Raw genomic sequence first — 21,359 nt, 5'->3', positions numbered from 1 at the left:
TCTACTTCCTTCTAGCTTTAAAGGTACTAACAAGAAGGGCATTTCGACAAACAAACATTTTCTTATAAAAATTATGTAATATATATCACTTTTAATACATTAAACTAAACACTATGTAAGAAATAATGTTGACATAACTAATACCAGCATTATTAATACTTGCGACAACTCCATAAGAGATTGATTCTAAGACTTTAGAACCTTGAACCCGACCATTTGGTCAAATACTGTGCAAATAGAAAAAACGTACTAATTCATTTAGATATGCATAAATAGTTCAAATCACCTTAGCTGGAAAATCATTAACTAATATATATATATCCACTATCCAAAACATTTTTGCATCATACATACAACAATAAAATGTACCTAACTCCAAACAAGATTTGACCAGCCAAATTTCAAGGCTGTGCAACTGGTTTTGTATAGGATTCAACTTGGTGCATTCAAACACTAACTCAGAACTTAAAAACATAACACAACAAATCACTGTCCATTAAAATAAAATCACTAGCTCAAGACAGAAAAAATTGATACCAATAACATCAAAATTATCTTGCTAGTCACCACAATAAAGTAAAATGATCATCTACACTAGCTATTCTTCTCATAGAAAAACAAAATGGAACAATTTTCCAAGATTTAGAATGGCATTGCATCCTCACTGATCACCAGGCATGCTCTTAATGATGTCCGAATCACCTGAAGATTTTTTTGAAAAATACTACAATCAGCAAAACACTATTAAGGATACTCAACCAACAGTAAATCGACTTGGGCCAGAATTTTACCTGGATCGATGATGCTGAGGCAACAGACCCTGTAGTATTTACCACAAGCCGTCCCCAAATCTACATTGTCTGAAACAAGATATAGATATGTCAGCAAATATTTTCAGAAACTTCATGTGTGTTTCAGTTTTACTTTGTTTGGTATGATCATGATATGTGTTAATCTTAAATGATAACAGTATTTGTAGGTGCATATAGTGGACCACAACTTTTTTTCAAGACTGACGCATAGTTGTTGTATGATACCATCAATCCAAAGATCACCAGATACATGAGTTATGACTGAAAGAGAAGGAACTGATAATGACTTCTATTTTATTTTATTTAATATGAGGGTTGCCATGAGTTGAGCTTAAAAGAAGCAATGGGAACTCATATAAACCGACTCCAACGTGTTTGGGACTGAAGCGTAGTTGTACAATATTACCAATCCAAAGATCATCACATACAAGAGTAATGACTAAAGGAAAAGGAGGTTGTGCAGGGCAAGGTTCAAACATGTGATATGCTGGAAGCCACACATTGTTTGCCGCGTCATTATCGTTTAACTAACTGATTCTGGACTAAATGTACATGGACAAGAGCTCAAACAAACGCAGATACTCTTCTAATGCATATAGGTAACTCTTATGAAGATGTTAGTCACTGACGAAAACATTTATACTTTATGCTCTCACCACACTGGTCAAATAGCTATCTCCAAAATCAACCTCTTTTGTTGCATTGTACACCCTTAGCTGCTCAGGCTTAGTTATGGTTCAACAAAAATGATCCAACCATCACTTAAACTTAGGAACTGTGCTTTATAAATCTTGTATAGTCAATGAATTTATGAGGAATTTGTTAATACAAAGCAGTCATCAAATGGAACTTTCATAGAACATTTCCAACAGTTCGAACAAACAAAAGGTACTGAAAATCAAAGTAACATAATTCAGATTCCAAGATAAAGAATGTTATGAAAGCACAAGAAAAAGGTTCAGACATCTAAATCTTACAGTTCATACACACAAGAGATGTACTTACTTCCATTGTAGTGGTGGACTCCAACCTTTGCCAACATAGCGTAATACTCTATCTCGGACTTCCTGAGTGGAGGGCAGTTGTTGGCAATGATGATAAGTTTTCCTGTAATTTGCCAAAGCAAAACTTAGAAACTCAAGCTACATCACAGTCAATACAACTTTCTCATAACAGTACATATCCATAATCAGCGACAACAATAACATTTTTCCCGTTCAACTTGTAAAGATCAATCTCTAAGATGCCAGAAAACAAACACATTTTGAAGATATATAATGCCATCATTCTCAATATTTAATTTTAATCAACATAGCCATGGCAACAAAGTTAAAATTTCTCATTAAACATTTACCGCATAGTTTACTAACCTAAAAGAGTTTTGAACTACAACCAGCAAGAATACATAGGATATATTCAATTTAAAAAAAAAAAAAAAAGAGAGAGAGAAAGAATACAGAGAATATATACCTAGAAAAAATTTAAATCAGAATGACATTTCTTGTCAAACAAAACCCATGTTTGATCATCTACTGTGCATAATAATCTGCTAAAGATGAGCTTTCTAACACTACTTCAATCAAACATTAACATATCTTTACCAGCTGCGTGGCTTAACATACAATGAAAAACCAAACAAAGTTCACGGTTGACCATCTACAACTATGCATAATAATCTACCAGAGATCAATATTAATTAGTATTCACACAGTACCTTATTGATCAATTTTTACTATTGTATGTAGCTTATTTTGCTTTGTTCAGCTTTGATACAAGTCAAATGGCCGCCTTAGCTTTTGATGACATTTTTGGAGGCCAACACCTAAAGGCTCAAGACTTGGTCGCACCGAGAGCACAAGGATATGCAAGGAAGGCCCGTTTTGAGCATGACTTAAAGCAATCCCGTGTACGGAAGGTTGCTTGGAAGCTTACATTGATGGTAACCCAAGAACCACAAGCTTACATTTTGGACAATTCATATTGTCTTCCAACAGACCAAGGCCACCCTTGGTCATTAAGGGTAGTGTGGTCTTTTTGTCTCCTTTTGTAATATACTATAAGTAGTACATTTTAGGTGTTTTCTCTTTAGTTGATGAATGATGAAATATTGAAACATTGAAAGTCCTCTCTTTGAGAGTAGAACACCTTAGTTTAGTCTTAGTTAGGGCTTGGAATAGCCATTGTAGTTTAGGACTTGGAAAAGCCAACACTGACCTTTGCTTGGAAACGGTGGATCTTGAGGTGCGTTGGTTCCCTTGGCGGTCACCGTAAGAGTGTGGTGTTGATTATTACATTCATTAGGGGTTAGTATTGAAATACACTTGGTTCTTAATCTTGTAATAATCTTTGTCTCACTATTTATCCTTTTCATTCTTGCAAACTTGTTGTGTTGTTCTTGTTCTCTACTCTCGGTTTGTGTTTGTTCTTGTTGGACGAAATTGTTGCCTTCTTGTTCTTCATTTTATGTGTTGTTAAGCTAGTTTGGGTTGGCTGAAATAGGCGTCAAACACCTTGTTATCTTCTCATTCTAGTGTTGTGTTGTGAATCCGAGAGAGGTGTTTGTGGACTGTTTTGAGTCACTTCGTGAGTTCCTTGTTTTTCTTGTATCAATCTTGCTATTTTGTAGTCGTTATTTTCCTTCCAATCTATCTTTGCTTTCACCTCCTTTAAGTCTAGGATATATTGAAAACAGCCTACATCCTCACAAAGGTCCTATGCAGGGGTGGCACCACCTTATGGCTAGGGGGGTATTATCCACACAGCTATGCATGGTTAAATAAGGGGTGGAGCCACCTTATGGCTACCAGAGCCTCCTATTCACACAGTACCTAATTGATCATCTACTGTGCACATATTGTATGAACCCCCTTCGGCGGAAAATTATACTATTTACAAATGGTTAAAATTATTTTTTATGTATACATAGTTAATGTTGAACCCCCTTCGGCCATTTTGCACGAACCCCCTTGGTGAAAATTCTAGCTTCACCACTGGTCTTGTGTAAACCCTAACCCCCCCCCCCCAACACCCACACACACACGCACACAAATTACACTCAAGCATTCTGTTGGTTTGATCGAACATTTTTACATATACCAACTGCATGGCTTGACATCAAATGAAAAGATCTACGACTATAGCTATGCACAATAATGAGCAAAAGATCAACTTTTTAACACAACCTTGATCAAACATTTAACATAAATTCACCAGCTGCATCACTTGACATAGTTTAAAGAGTTTAAGTTTTGTGCACCATCGGTATACAAAATATTCTACACTAACAGGTAAACTTACCTGCTGTTGCAGGTTGACCAATTTTTTCTTTTTTCAATTTTTATGCAAAATATTGGGTAACCTGCTATAGTGTAAAATATTTTGTACACTGACCGTGCACAACACTTAAACTCTGCTTTTAAAATGCAAACATAACCATGTTTGACCATCTACAACAATGCATAATAAGGTCACTTGTACCATTACACTGGGAATCTAGTTGTTGTTCTACTTTATTAATCATAAACATACAATTATTACATTTAAATGCAAAACAAAAACAACAAACTTAACTAAAAAAGAACTGACCTTTAGAGTTCCTAAGGGTCTTAAGAACAGTCTTATAACCCAAAGTATATTTTCCACTCTTCATCACCAGAGCCAACCTATTGTTAATGCTCTCATGGGTCTTCTTCTGCATTCCCAAAAACAAAAAAAAAAAAAAATATCTTTAATATTAAAAAAAAAAATGCATTTTCTTGATTTAATTGTTAAATCAAAAAAAAATTATATGCAGAGATTAATAAAGAGAGGATTTTGATTTTACGGTTTTCTTGGCGGCAACCATGGTGGCTCTGCTAGTGGGAATGCGGCGGTTTTGGTTTTTTGGCTAATAATAATAATGGAAGTATAGAGCAGCACTACCGAGTGAGGATTGATGAATGAGATTAGGGTTTTTGAACCTGGGGTAAATGAATTATGGGCCTTTATTGTTTGGGGTGGGGTGGGGGGTAAAGGCCCAATTCGGGGGTTCGAACTAAGGCCCAATTTTTTGTAAGAACAATATAAATTCTCATAGTTTGGAGTTTAATTACTGAAAATTCTGATATTTTGCCTAATTATAGAAAATTCCGATTTTCGCTCTGCCCTGATAGATCCAACAAAGATATATAATGAGTTCCTGATAAAAAAATTTTCAATTTTGAATCTGTCGAAATACATAATACATCCAACGAACATACATTTTTTCCTTTGGAAAGATACATAATTAGATTCAATATATTTTTCTGATTTTAGATCTATCAAGATACATAATTAAAGAGACATAATTAGCTCCCAATATATTTTTTTCGATTTTGGATCAATCGAAATACATAATTAGCTCCCGATACATCAAACGAAGATACATAATTTGTTGAGATTTTTATAATTATTTTGTAAGGTGGGGATTTGTGTAAATATATTAAGTTAAGGTGTACGTTTATGTTATTTTTCGCAATTTTATTAGTTCATATTATGCAATCAAACTTGGAAACAGCCTCCAAACTTCATCTGAAGTGGTGGTATGGATTGCGTACACTTTACCCTGCTCAGACTCTACTTTGTAGGAATACATTGAGTATGTTGTTGTTGTATGATATGCAATCAACCCATTTTAAGAATATTTGGTTGAATTGTTTGGTTGAAATAGTGTTCGGTAGCCATTATTCATTCTTATTTATTTGAAAAAAAAAATAGTTATATTCTGAGGTCTCAAATTGATTTATAAGTGATTACTTTTCAATTGCTAAGGCTAAAAATAACATCTTGCACAGCTGCAGAATAAGATTATGTATAATAGATTTTTATGATCCAATTCTTTTTTAAATATTGTGCATAATGAGAATTTAATGCACCGAGCTGTCATTTTTGGTTAAGGCTCCAAAACAACTATTAGTAAACTTTGGAGAATGATAATTAAGGATTTGCAAGAGCAACATGCTATGAGCAATTTGGTTTCGTGGGGTGGGGGGATTTGAACTAAGGCCCAATCCTGTGGCCCAATTATTGTTAGTTCTTGGAAGTGAAATCAACCCAATTTCAAGAATATTTGTTTGAAATCGCATTAATCAGGCATTTTTTTGGTTTTCATTATGTAAGCTTAATCATTGTTCTGAAGTTTCAAATTTTATAATAGACTGGTAAAATATACGAATGATTAATTTTCAATTACTAAGGCTGAAATAAATTTCTCGCAAAAATACAAAGTAAGATTGCATACAATAAATCCTTTTGATTTGGCTCTTTCTCAAACTCCAAACATAGCAGGAAAAGTTTAGTTATGCTAAAAAAAAATGACCATGGTGAAGTTTGAAGAATAAGATTTGTTTTGCAAGAGCAACGTATTATGGGCCCTTTGTTATTTTAAAAGGGAAAAGGACACTCTATAACACCTTTTAAAACAAATAGCTCAAGTTTGATATTTTTCCAAAATGTGGTTAGTTAGATATACTATTTTCACTTTATAATCATTTATTAATTTGGGTCATTTTGGCTCACGTAGTTCAAATACAGTTCATATACAATACTGATACAGTTTTCAACTTGGGTCATTCGATCCTTTTAAAAATATTTCAGTTTTCTTTTCCTATAAATTTTTTAACCGAAAAAATATTCTATTTTTTTAATTGTTTAGAAACAATAATTAGATATAATTATATAAAACGATATAATTATTATATAGAATATGCATCTATATAATATATATGTATAAAAATTGTATAGTTCTATCAAATATGTATATGTATAAAATATATATATATATATATATATATATATATATATATATAAAGTGTATAAAAATTATATAATTGTTGTATAAAATGTGTAAAAGAAATATACTGCATCAAAACTGTATAATTTTCGTATAGAATATTTATATGTATAAAATATGTATAGAAACTGTATAGAATGTGTGTAGAAATGGTATAGAACAGGCCAGCAAATTAAAATGGTCAGAAAGTGTAATTTAAATTTCATGACCATTTTTTTTAAAATAGTTTAATTTGAAGTATCGTTTCTGTCATTTCCCTATTTTAAAAAGCTTTGGTTAAATCATTTTTTGCAGTTACGTGGCTTAAATAAGGCCCAAATTTTGTTGCCCATTGAAATCCACTTAACCCGATCTCAAGGATATTTGGTTAAAGTAGCAGTCACCGGTCACTTTTCGTTTTTGTCTTTAAAAAAAGTAATTTTGAAGTTTTCAATTCCACAATATAAAAACGAGGATAGTAAAGTTTCACAAATAACTAGAAAATTTATACATATATATTATATAGATATATGTATAAAATGACTATTTGTGAAGTTTCTATAGATGTGAAGTTTGAAGAAAACAATTAGAATTTTGTCTAGAAAATGATTATTTGTGAAGTTTGTCTAGAAAATGACTATTTGTGAAGTTTGAAGAAAACTATTAGAATTTTGAATGCAACGAATTAATGCTTGGGTTTAACCATTTTTTGAGTTTAGGAAGGTTCATATCAGCGTTTTGAAAGGCAGAGGGGTGTTTAGGGCGTACAGTTGGGTGTTTAAGGCGTAAGCCTCACAGTACTAAAACCTCTCCTGTGCCTTGAGGCGTTTTGCCAGTGTCTTTTCCCAAGGTGAGCCTCAAAACTGCCTTTTAAAATACTTGTTCAAACCAAGGTCCAATTTTTTCATTCTAAAAAGTTCAGTCAACCCAATTTCAAGATCTAAAAATTATATATGTACACAAGGTAACTTATATTTATTACATAAAATCTCATATTTGAAAAGAAATTATAAAATTCTCATATTAATTACTTAAATCCCTTACCTTTTTTACTTTCTCTCTCCTCTCTCTCTTATACATCCCAATACTACCGTGTTTTGCTCCTTGTTTAGTTCGATATTTTCTCTATTACTGCTCTCCATATTTCATTCCCAAAACCAAGCTACGTTTTTTGAGAGGTTTTGATTTTGTAAGTTTTCAAACATTAACTGAACATATTGATTAATTTCATCACCACCCTAATTAATTTTTGAGTATTTTTTTTCAACTTTACCAAATCAAAATTAGTTTTGTGTTTTCAAATTTATTTTTATGTCATTCCAGTGTGTTGGTTGTATTTTTTCGTATTTTTTCATATAATACAAGTCAGATTTTTTTTTTCTTTAATTTATAGTTGCAAGTGCTTAATCAATAAAGTATAAATTTTGTAATGAATTAGTCTTGTCCTAACTTTAGTTTAGAACTTAGTCAGTTAGATTGTCAAGAATAAAATCTTTCTGTTGTTGGTTTTGTTCCTGTTACATTTGATTATGAAGAATCCAATTTCGCAGAGAATCGATCCAAGCACCGAAACGACCAGATAAGCATGAAGAAATTGAGGAACCAGCCAGTTCAAGTTCAAAGAAGTCAGCTTAAAAATCGACAAATAAAAAGAAGGTAGATAATTCAGGACGACCACGTCTTCCAAATGTATAGTTTTTATATTACTTAAATTAATTCAGTAAATGGGTAATTATATGTTGATACATATTGTAGGATTGTACAGTAAAATTGTAGTGTAAATTACATTGACAGTTTTAAACTCATTCATTAGATTAGGTACACTATACATTAGTTTGGGTACATCATACTTTACAAATTGTAAAGTTATACAATAGAATTATAATAGGTTGTAGGACTACTGTTTTCATTCAATACAGTTGTGCAGATATTATACATTAGTAAGATTATATTTGTAATCTGGTTACATTAGTATGGTTACATATAAAGTGTAAAATATGTATAAGGTTACATTAAACCTTTGATAAGATTACATTATACATTTGATAAGGTTACATTATACAGTTATAATATGGTTACATTATATAGTCTAAATCATGCATAAGGTTACATTATACTTTTGATAAGATTATATTATATATTTGATAAGCTTACATTATACAGTCCAAATCATGTATAAGGCTACATTATACCTTTGATAAGATTATATTTATAATATGTATAAGGTGAATATTTTTATATGTATAATGTTACATTGTAAATTACACAAGATTATATGTATTATATGTATAAGGTATACACGTACATGTGAAATTGTATAATCATATTATCTTTAATATGTATCAGTGTGTTGTTATGTTTTTATCTTTTAATTAAAATTATAATTAATAACTGAACTTGAAACAACAATAATGATAGTTCAAAATATTGTCCAGAATATCTAAATGAACAAAGTAACCTGTTTTATCAAATGAAATCAAATTATGGGTCATCACATCGATAATCAAATTATCTTTTTCAAGTTTCCTATGGAAATTAATTGCACTTGCGTCGGTTATGACCTGCTCGTCAACATTTATAGCAACAGTTTGAACTTGAAGAAATTGATTCACTTGATTTCAAATGCCTTCCTTTTTTTGGCCTACCCGGGGGTCTTTTGTATTTGGGCAGTACAACTTTTTCATCTTCTACATATTGAGGAGCATTCCAATCCTTCATGTTTGGCGTTAGAACTATCGGAAGTTCATACGTCTTAACAATGGTTTTTGATCTGTACAATTCCGAGCAGTACAGACCAAAATCTTCTACATTTTTACTCTTTAATACGACAATCGCGTGCAGACATGGTATTTCATCAGTTTGATACCAGCCACAATTGCACATGCCACGTTCGATATCGACAATGTACCTCCTTCCGAATTCATATACACAGGAAATATAACTTGCAGTTGCCTTACCTGTTAGACGTGATTCAATACATATGGTAACATAAAAGATAATAATGAAATAAAAAAAATTTTACTTTCATAACTATTCAAATACATACCGTCATCCGTAAAGTCTTAGCCCCATTAAGAGTCAGAATATCTTCAAACCTTCTCCCTAATGTTGTGTTGGTATAAGATGCAATTTCACTGTTCTTACAATTCCATGCCCCAAATAAAATTCTAACTTCTTCAAAAAAACCTAAAATAGTAAGTTCTCTAGCCTCTACCAAACAACCATTAATACATTCATCTATATTAGAGGTCATTATTCTACCTCTATTAACAGGCGAGTGACTTCGAGACCATTTTTCATATCCAGCTTCTTTCAAGTATTTCTTAACCTTATGATCAATCTTAGCAACCTTTGACATAATGTAATCAAAATCTTCTTTTCTTATAAGCTTTAGCCATAGAATAATAAAGATCACTAAGTCTGTTTTTGTTTTTCTGAAAATGTGTGCAAACATTTTTTCATAAATGCCAAATACATACTAGATGGGGGACATTAGGATACACAATGCTCACACCTTTTATGATACTCTCGTTTCGATCTGATAAAATATACATGTTGTCCCGTTCGTCAAATATTTTCCTAAACTGATGAAAAAATCAAGTTCACGCATTGTCGTTCTCAGAATCCACAACACCGTAAGTTAGTGACAAAATACAGCCTATTAAAAAAAACAATAACAACCCAATACATTACAATAATGTAAAACATATATGTACTGATTATGACATTACAAAAATCCATATACATAGCAAATTAATGTATAAGCACATCCAATACATAGACATATGCATATGTTAACAAAGTTAGAAAAAATATTAAAGAATAGTACCTACACCATCAAGTGTGCTTGCCGACAGAGAGGTTCCTTTGTATGGTTGGTTTAAATGGGCACCATCAACAACTACAATAGGCCGGCAAAACTGAAAACCCTTTATTATGGGATTTAAGGCAATAAACAAGTATTTAAACAATTATATAATGCCTTATGCATCCGAATGTGCAAGTCAGGATACACTTTGTTTAGCATATAAATATATTGCGATATTTTTCAATATCTACCAGCTGGACCTAAGGCTAGCAACGGAATCGAAAAATTCCATTTCAGTCCGTCAACTCCGTTTTTGGTTCGGTTCCGGTACCGGTAACACAATGGTACCAGTTGGTGTCGGTATACCGGTACCCAATGGTCCGAAATACGATACCGATGCGAAACTTCAAAAAAATTTGATATTTTTTATTTCGGTTGACCGGTTTCGATCCGGCGACACGTTAGATTCTGCCCTTTTTTTAATTGGGTTGGTAGCAACTAGCAACGGTTCTTTTGGCCGTTGCAAATTTAGCTGTTCCACCCCCACCCCCCACTCCTCCCTCCTCCCAATTACCCCACATCACCCCTTAAAATTTTCACTATAAATATCCTTCATTTCAATTTGTTTTCCACACAAATATTCTCAATTCTCATACTCTCTCTTAATATTCTCACATTCTCTCTAAATATTTTTAATTATTTTATTAGTTGGAGTTGAAGTTTTTTGAAGATATTACAAGCTTCAATTATCATCTTTTAATTCTGACATTTGGTATACGTCTCTTTTACGCAGACGTTCGGTATATTCGTTCAAACTTTAATCTCTTTTTATTTACTTTAATGTCTATATTTTTATTTTTTAGTATCTACATTTGTTTACTTACATTAATTTTTTAATTTAAAATATTTGTATTGCTTGTTTTAATATTTTAATTTTAATTATGGATTTCGAAAAAAATAGTAGTGGTAAAAAACCAATCTTTGATAAGGTTTTTCCTAGAAATAAAAAATGTAATACTACTAATAGTTTATTACCGCTTAGACTTAATGAAACTTCTTTATCACAACCTAATGGTTTCAACATTGGTAGTAGTATGGAATTAGATCATGAGACCCTAAGTAGGCGTTATGATAACTTTGATGAAGACTTACCGAAAGAAGATGATACAGAAGAACAAGAGTTAGGTGATACCCCTACCCCTATTAGTCTGGTTACAAAATCATCGAAACACGGTGAAGAACTTCCCCTTTTACCGGAATTTACTAGGGCCAAAGGTACTGAACGTACTAAAAGGTATTTAGTTTGAAAATTTATGAAGCATGATAGGGTAAAAAGTACTGCTACTTGCATTAAACGCAAGAATGTTATTAAACAATTGACCGGAGAAAAAAATGGCGGGACAAGGTTACTAACTACGCATTTGATGAAATGTAATAAAGAATTTATTCGTCTAAAAAAGGAGGCCAGGGTAAAAAAAGATGGTACACCATTTGTGCATAAATCTGTAGGGGTAATATGGTTCAAACGCATTTAGACATGTTTAACCTGGCTGGTCCAAGTTCATCATCGACATATAGTGAAGATGTAGATAGAGAAGAACTAGCAAAAATGGTTGTTGTTATGGGTTTGTCTTTTAGTTTTCCTTCGCATCCCGGTTTTATTCATTATATTCAACGATTATATAATTCCTCTTTTAAAGGTTTTTCACAAAATACAATTAAAAATAATATTTTTAAATTTCAACCTGAACATTGCCATTTTATTCGTAGCTTATTTGATAAATTTGATGGTAGAATATCTGTTACTTCTACTATGAATCATAGTGTTGTCGGTAATGATTATTTTACTCTCACGGCTCATTGGATTGATTACGATTGGAACATGCAAAAAAGAATTATTGCTTATAAATATGTTGACGAGTCTAAAACCGGTATGTATATAGCTAGTACAATAACAGATAGCATAAAATATTTTAGATTTATTGATAAACCTATGGCATACACATTAGATAATGCTTCTAATAATTTGAAAGCTATTGAAGAGTTAAAAACTATATTATGTCCTATGGATGAAGATTATTTTCATGTTAGATGTACTGCACATATTTTAAATTTAATAGTACATGATGGTGTTCATTTGTTTGGAAATGATTGTTGTAAAATTTGAATTGCTTGTAGTTATATTTTTTAAAATAAAAGAAAGGATGTAATGAATGATTTTAAATATAAATGTAAACAATGTGACCTTCCATATAGAAAAGTTCCAAAAGAAATTCCTACTAGATGGAATTCTTTGTTTCAAATGCTTGAAGTTGCTTTATATATCGTAGACCTATACAATTAGTTTATAATGCTTATAATGAGGATGTTAATTTAATGCTAGATGAAGATGATTGGATTGAAGTAGAAGAACTTTGTAAATTCTTGAAAACTTTTTATCAAGCTACGAACATAGTATCTGCTCAATATACTCCAACTATTTCTTCTGTTTTAGTAACTATTACTGCTATTTCTAAAGTACTTGCTGAATATAAAAAATTATGCCCTTACAAAGAGGAAATTGAAGCTATGGTTGATATATGTGAAAAATATTATTTTTATATTCCACAAATTTTTTTGACAACTAATTTATTCAACTCATTTTATAAAGAACATGGTACAGTGATGTTGGTTAAAAAATTATACTACAATTTAGAAATTGAACCTCATGAAAAGCCATCAGTTAACACTTGTTGTGCTAGCATAGTACCTAAAGTTAGGAGTTTATATAAGTTGTCTCAAGTTATGGAATAAAATATTAGGTTGATCGAACCTCCTACTTCTAGACATAGATATGATGGTCTAAATGACAAGATAAGCGAAGAACTTGGTCTTCAATGTTGTAGGAGTAATGATTTTGGTTCGTATCTTTCGCAGGATCGGAAAAGTATTAGAGATGAAACTGGAAAACAACAACTTTTATCATGGTGGAAGACTTGTATCAGACAATTTCCAAAACTTTCAAGGATGGTTTGAGATTTGCTATCAACTCAAGCTTCTTCAGTTGTTTTGGAGCAAGCTTTTAGCGTAGGAAGATTTATAATAGGAGATCATCGATATTTGTTAGCAAGGGATAGTTTGGATATTTTGGTATTATTTAGAGATTGGATCAATGTCGAACGAAGAAATTTTGGGCTCTCCAAATTATCGCCCCATGTTGAAGACGAAATAGATGAAATTTTTGAGGAAAATAGTGATGATGGAATGGAAGCAATGGAGGAACAAGGAAAAAGACCAATCCTAGAAGATTTATCCGCCGAAGAAATAGAAAAGTTACGCCAAAAATATTATAGACAATTTAGATATTAATAAGACTCTACAATAGAGGTCTAATTCAAACAGAGCCCTTCCTAGAAGGTGGCTGCGTAGATAAGATTTTCTTTTAATATCTTTGTAATAAATGTATAACGTATGAAATTTGAATAGATATAATGGCTATTCGCCTAATTTTATTTTAAAATTTGTCTTTTATTTGTTCCAATTATGGAAAAAAAGTTTAATACAAAATTTTATAAAGTTAAGAAAATTTTTAACTTTTCAACTAAAAATTATATAAATATAATTTAACTTCTTAAACTTATTAAAAATATTATATTAACTTAAACTTAAGGATATATTTTTAAGTTTAAGATATATTAAAACATCTTATATTTATTAACTTAAACTTAAGATATATTTTTTAAGTTAAAATTTTAAACTTTTTAAGATATATTAAAGCTTAAACTTATTAAAAAAAAGTTAATAAATTATATAAATTATATAAGTTAATATATATATATAAAACTTATATAAATTATATAAGTTAATATATATAAGTTAAGGACATTAAATTATATAAGTTAATATATATATAATTTAAATTAAAATTTAAAAAAAAAATTGTACGTAGTACGTTAAGGCCGGCGTTTCTTCCGGTAAAGTTCTAGTGTCATTCCGGTCCGACCTGGTTCCACACCGGTAACCAACGGACCGGTGCAAATAAGGGAAAAATTCCGGTATTCCGCTTCCAGTAACACCAGTTCCGGCGACAAATTCGATAAGGAAGTTCTGGTACCAGTTTCGATTTCGGTAAAACCGATCCGGCGGTACCGATTTCGGTCCGTTGTCAGTCTTAGTTGGACCACCTCTAAGCATCAAAATTGCCTTCTCTTTTGCGCGTTAGGCCTTCATGTAGTTAATGCCAACTCCATAAACGACCTTTATCTCTTCAATTATGTCCGCTGGTGTGTGTATTCTCTTGTGATTAATTAATTTTTGTGCTGTAAATTCACTTACAAAACCTGTTGTAGCAACCAAGTTTTTCAGTACTCTATCACTGAGATGGCATGTATGTTCCAAATCAAATGTTCGAATAACAAAAATATCATATTCATTCATATAAGAAGCCTTGAGGACTCACTTGCAATCTTTGTTACGACAGTGCAGGACAAAGCTGCATCAAATATAAACAGGTAATCAATGTATTATAATCTAGATATAAAATTCATGCTTTTGTAAAATGCTAAATTTTCATGTGTCAAGATTTTCATTATACATATGTTAGAATGTATGAGGAGTTAATATACACTGATAATTCAGTTTTTTTCAAGTTAATTAAAGTATAACATCTGGCAATACATTACTGCTTAGAGTAATCCCAGTCACACAAATCTATACAAAATCCTTTGTAACATATAACAATCCGATTATCCATATGATAGCAGTATAATATAACACCATAAATAGTAGTAACAACTAACAAAATATAATATGAAAACTGCAATTTGTATTCAACTTTTGTTAACTTATAACAATACTTTAAAAATCCAAAAACTTAAATCTAAATTCAGTTCATACCTTTGTATGTCAGATCATTTAGGTTTGGTGTTAATGCATATTTCTCCATTACCGCAACCAGAGTATGCTTATCCTTATACAATTAATCAACCTTTATTTTTGTGTTCTTACAATCAGTAATGAAGTTTATCACTTCAAATTCTAGAACGTATAGTGAATACTGATTTTGTGTTTTAACCACCGTTAACGCAAGAGTATCAGATTTAATTCTTTCAACACAAAGAACAGCACATGTTTCACTATCAAACTCAATCTCATTATTGGACTTGTCAAACGTTGAAATACACAACGTATAATTTCCTGAATAAGTTTTTTTCAACTCAATGTACACCCTCACTCCATTATCATTCCTTATAATGATTGGAAACGAATTACCTTCAACAATGTATTTTACTTTAATTTTTTTACGAACTTCATCAATATTTAATTCTGTGGCAGTCATCGCAATCAATTTACAGAATGTAATACTTTATGAAATAATAATTCCATCAATTTTGTATCGTTGATAAAGAATTTCAGACTCCTAAGAACCTGAATGATGCAACAATATAGCAATGTTCATACTGATTATTAGAAAGAGAAGAAACCAGAGGTAGAAGTGTTTTTTTGTGTGTGTAAATTGCAGATCGTAATTCTAAAAAAAATTATGGTGATGCTTAAAGATATTTTTTGAATTTGAATTTCAGTTACTATTTTTAAGCATCCACTAAATCAAAATAATTAATTAATATCGTTAATTAAGAAATACAATCACGGTATCTGATTTTTAGTTCCATAAATATAGGCTAAACAATTTCATCACATATTGAAGCAATGTATGAGGAGCAACGACATGTATATGTATATTTCACAAAATTGGGAGAGAGAAAGATCACCCGGAATACTATGTAAATACTTTTATTAAGGAAGAGATTTATGTAGTTTATACTTTCATTTGTGAATTTTGAAGAATATAAAGATATGGGTTATGGGCCTTGTGTTCTTTTAAGTATAAACTACATAAATCCTTTAGTAAGTGAAAGTAATTACATAAAATTCCTTCAGCCTTTCTCTCTCCCGATTTTGAGAAATATACTCATACATCTGGTCGACCCTCATAAATTGCTGGAATGTATGATAAAGTTGATTAGGCTATATTTAAGGAAAGATAAATTTGATAATATCAACCTGTTCCTTAATTCACGCCATTAATTACTCAACATTTAGTGGTGTATGATTAAATATAGTAACTGAAATGTAAATTCAAAAAATATGTTAACATTAAATTTTCTTCTTTGTTGAATTGCGTTCAGTGAAAAAAAACATCTTCTACTGCTTTCTTTTCTCAGAAAATCAATATGAACATCCCCATATTGTTGCGACATTCGGGCATTTGGGAGTCGAAAATTATATATCAATCCTACAATTGCTTAATTTATGGCGTTAATAGATGTTGTGATTTGTTGGATGCTTAAAAGTAGTACCTGATATTCAAATTCAAAAACATCACCACAATATATATATATATATATATATATATATATTTGAAATTTCTATTTGGAATACAACAACAACAACAACAACAACAACAACAACAAAAAACCCAGTGTATTCCCACCCAGTGGGGTCTGGGGGGGAGGGTAAGATGTATGCAGTCCATACCTCTACCTCTGATGAAGTAGAAAGGCTGTTTCCGATAGACCCCCGGCTCAAGGCTATTTGGAATACAAACTGGAAAAAAAAAATCAGTTGACATCTTCTTTCATTTTTTTTTCAAAATCAATATGAACATCGTTGTATTGTTGCGGCATTTCGATTCTTAGTAGTCGGAAATTATTTATGAACAATACAAAAGTGATGGAATTGTGGTTTCAGAAAGTATAACATTCTTGAAATTGATTTCGACGATTGGTACGGAATTGAATATTGATGAATTTCAGAAAAAAATTGAAGTAAAGTACGTTGTTGAAGATAATTTCTCTCTCCAGTTATTATAAGGAATTATTATGGAGTGAGAGTATACATTGAGTTGAAGAAAAGTTCTCTAGGTTTTGTAAATTATCCATTGTGTATTACACGTTTGACAAATCCAATAAGGAGATTAATTTTGATAGTGAAACCGGTGTTGTTCTCTGTGTTGAAGGAACTGAATCTGATGCTTTTTTTAAATGTGCATTATTTCTTTATAAATTTACAAATTGTTAATAGAAATTGCAGTTGTCGTATTATAGTTGTTTTGTTATTTTTTTCTGATATGTATTGTATTATATTATATGTTGAATAAATATGAGAAATTTGATTGTTATAAATTTTAAAGAAGTTCGTTTTTTAGTGTGTTACTGCGGTTAATGTAATACTATTGTATTGGTTGTTTCTATACATTATAAAATGTGTAAAAATCTGGTACACTAATGTATAATGACTCATCATACATATAAACTTATGTATGATGAAATATTTTGACATGATATCTATACCATCGTACAATATTTTCATGATAGATTTTCTTTTGCAGCTATCATTGTAACGTTTTATGCTATATTAATATACATGTAGTGAAGCATTTGTATGGATCAACCAATTCAATATTATAATAGCTTCATACAATATAGTTTCATGTATAAGGTTACCAAATTTTAGAACATTATTAAACATGTATGTATAAACCTTATACAATTAATAATATAGTATTAATACATGTATAATGAAACCTTATACATAGAATCATACTGCCAAAACAAATAAAAGACAACCCTATACAACAGTTACACATGTATGTGTAAACTTTATGCAAGTAATAAATATAATCTAATACTGTTTCACATGTATACGAACACCTTATATAATTCACTATATAATCTTAACAACTGTATAATGAAATCTTATACATAGAATAGTTCTGCTAATACATATTTTAATGATAACTAAATCTTCAACAGACGTGGTCGTCCAGAATCATCAACCTTTTTCTTACTTGACGATTTTGGAGCTTTCTTGTTTGAACTTGAACCGGCAAAATCCCTTAATTTATTCATTGTTACTGGGTCGTTTCGGTGCTTCGAACGGTTCTCTACAAAATTGGGTTCTTCATAATAAAAAAAACCAAGAACGAAACCAACAACGGGAATAACAAAATGCGGCCATTAAGAAAATATTCCCTTTGACTTTGGCCTTTAGTTTCATCCCCCATTAAGAAAATTTAGTTTTTTTCTCTAGGTGCTTGATGAAATTTGAGAATGCCTAAATTTTTTTTCTGGCTTTTTGATGTAACTGTTTTTTCCTCTAGTATTGGATGAAATTGCAGTTTTTTTTCTGAATTTTTGATGAAAATGGAGAATATTTTATCGATTTTGGACAGAGAAAAGATAATTTTGGACGGAGAAAATGGAGAAGATTTTTTTTGGAGAGAGATAATTCTAGATTGGGATTTGTGGATGTAGAGAGATAATAAGGAGGTTTAATGTAGATAGATGATTGGAGAGATAAGGTAGCAAGGTTTTAAGCAGAAAATATGGAGCTGTTGTTAGAACATGCACAATGTAAGCAATAATTCTATAGGATCAATAACTTACATAATATCTAGATAACATAACTAAAACAAGAATAAAAAAACTTATCTCTTGAATCTTTCACAAAACTCGTTCAATGCTTTGCTTTCCAGGACTGTAATCTTCTACCAAAACTGAATTAACCTTTTTCAATCAATACTTGAGTGGCAAGTGATTATTTTTCTAGAAAAGAAGATGATCTTGAATCGAAAAATCAATTAGTGAAGAAAGGAAGATAAAAGGGACAAAACGTTTTTACCCTTATTGCTGCCATTATGTCATTAAACGTTTTTGCCTTTATTATAAGTTTAATACCCAAAACGTTTTTGGCCTTAATGCAGTCATTAAACCTAATTTTTTAATTCATTCTTTCCTTATTAATAGAAGATCAGCAATTAAAACAAAATCACTTCTTCTATAAAATTTTTCCTTTCTTTTCCAAAATAATTAATTAATCCGACATGGTATGGACCGCAGATTTATTAAGTGAGGATTCTAATTATGATATTAATTCGGTGATGAATCATATCATAATAAATTATAAATTATTCCACTAAAATCTGTAATTGCACTCCTCTATTCAAAATCTACCATTACTTCTTATTTAACTCCCCATGTTAGAATTATCGACACCAATCAATTAAATTAAATTCTCTAAAAAATTTAATTCATTGATTAATTTAATCCTTTATTTATAATACTTAACTTATTTCATATGACGGATACAAAATCCACCAGCAGGGTTTTCACGTGAAAACTTATAAGCAACCATAAAGGGATGTCTTCTATCTCAAGTCTGAGAGATGGTCCTATCAACAATTAATATTTCACTAAGTAATTCGTCATCATCTAACCTATCAGGAATATGTTGACTCACAAAAGAGTCTCTCACCTTTTACTAGATTAAAACGATCAAACAAACCACATAGATCATAATAGTTATATCAAGATTAAGAGTATAAGTATATGTAATGGTCTAGAAAAATCATTTATTAATATTCAGAACATAAATGAATATCTCTAATTGATCCGTTCAATACATACGAAATGTACTAGCACAGGAAGTCGGAATATTACCACTTCCATAATTAAGATCAAATTATATTTAATCTTGTGCTACAGTCATCAAGATGTTTCTCCTACCTCATCTTTGATTGTGAACGTTAATTTATTACTTATAAGAACCGACAATTTTAATCTTCCGTGCATGATTTACAATACTCCATACACAAAATTTTCTACTATATAAGCAAGGACACATATGTTAACAGAATGATCTATTCAAACAAAGATTTTATTAACATAATAAATAGTCTTTACATGGGATGAAAATATAATACTATAACACAAATTACATGGTTAATAGTATATCCGTAGAATCTCCCACTTAGACTCATAACCATGAATGCACAACTTTAACACCCATTTCTTTCACATGGTTATAAAAAATCTTCTGGGTTAAGCCTTTTGTAAATGGGTCCACCAAATTGTTCTTCCACTCAATATTCAAAACTCTCGCATTACCCCTTTGAGTTATATCCCGAATCAAGTGATATATTTTCTCAATATGCTTACTTCTTTTATGGCTTCATGGTTCTTTCGAGTTTGCAACTGCACCACTATTGTCACAATAAAGTGGTAGTGGTGTTTGAATCGAAGGACAACTCCAAGCTCTTTCAGAAAGTTACCAAGCCAAACCGCCTCTTTAGCCGCCTCAGAGGCAGCTACATATTCGGCTTCCATAGTGGAATCAGCAATACATGATTGCTTGATACTCTTTCAAATAATGGCTCTACCTCCTAAAGTTAACACATATCCTGAGGTAGATTTTCTAGAATCTTTATCTGATTGAAAATCTGAATCAGTATACTCAATAGGTACAAGATCCTCGGAGTGAAAGACAAACATGTAGTCCCTAGTCCTTTTAAGGTAGTTGATTATATGCTTAACCGCAGTCAAATGTTCTTGTCCAGGATAAGACTGAAATCTGCTAACCATGCCAACAGCAAAGCATATATCTGGTAGTGCACAACATAGCATACATGAGGCTCCCTACAGTAGAAGCATAAGGGACCGCCTTCATTCTCTCTATCTCATCGGTCGTTTTGGGCGACTGATCTTTTGATAGAGTAATTCCATGTCTAAAACAAAGGAATCCTTTTTTGGAATTTTGCATGCTAAATCGTGCAAGAATTGTATCAATATAAAGTGTTTGAGATAAGACTAATATCCTTTGTTTGCGATTTTGCATAAGCTTGATCCCGAGGATATGAGTCGTTTCTCCCAAGTCATTCATATCAAAATGCGAGGACAACCACTCTTTAACAAAATTCAACATTCTCACATTATTTCCTATGAGCAAAATGTCATCTACGTACAGAATAAAAAATGTTACTCTGTCTCCATCCTATTTTTTATAAATGCATGACTCATTTTCACATTGATCAAAACCAAAAGTCTTAATCAAACTATCAAAACAAGTATTCCATGCTCTAGATACTTGTTTCAAACCATAAATAAATTTCTTAAGTGTACAAAACTTATGTTCA

At 31.2% G+C, this 21,359-nt stretch overlaps 1 protein-coding gene across 1 annotated transcript; it reads right to left on the bottom strand.

The window, feature by feature from the left end:
- Positions 1 to 385: 385 nt before the first annotated feature.
- LOC107848475 (60S ribosomal protein L30) lies at positions 386 to 4,793 on the bottom strand. The gene is made up of 5 exons (XM_016693246.2): positions 4,636 to 4,793; positions 4,398 to 4,503; positions 1,818 to 1,919; positions 792 to 860; positions 386 to 702 (listed from the first exon to the last, which is right to left on the bottom strand). The coding sequence occupies exons 1-5, from the start codon at positions 4,654 to 4,656 to the stop codon at positions 662 to 664; spliced, it is 339 nt and encodes a 112-aa protein (XP_016548732.1). The 5' UTR covers positions 4,657 to 4,793; the 3' UTR covers positions 386 to 661.
- Positions 4,794 to 21,359: the final 16,566 nt, after the last annotated feature.

The sequence above is a fragment of the Capsicum annuum genome, chromosome 11, assembly GCF_002878395.1.
Source record: "Capsicum annuum cultivar UCD-10X-F1 chromosome 11, UCD10Xv1.1, whole genome shotgun sequence".
NCBI lineage: Eukaryota > Viridiplantae > Streptophyta > Magnoliopsida > Solanales > Solanaceae > Capsicum > Capsicum annuum.
The sequence above is the reverse complement of the archived record's forward strand: the minus strand, read 5'-3'. Positions and strand labels throughout refer to the sequence as shown.

Coding starts and splice junctions, on each gene's coding strand:
- LOC107848475 (XM_016693246.2), bottom strand. CDS start 4,656: ATGGTTGCCGCCAAGAAAACC. Junction 4,504..4,635: donor TGGTTGCCGCCAAGAAAACC/GTAAAATCAAAA, acceptor TTGGGAATGCAG/AAGAAGACCCATGAGAGCAT. Junction 861..1,817: donor AGTCCACCACTACAATGGAA/GTAAGTACATCT, acceptor ATCTTGTTTCAG/ACAATGTAGATTTGGGGACG.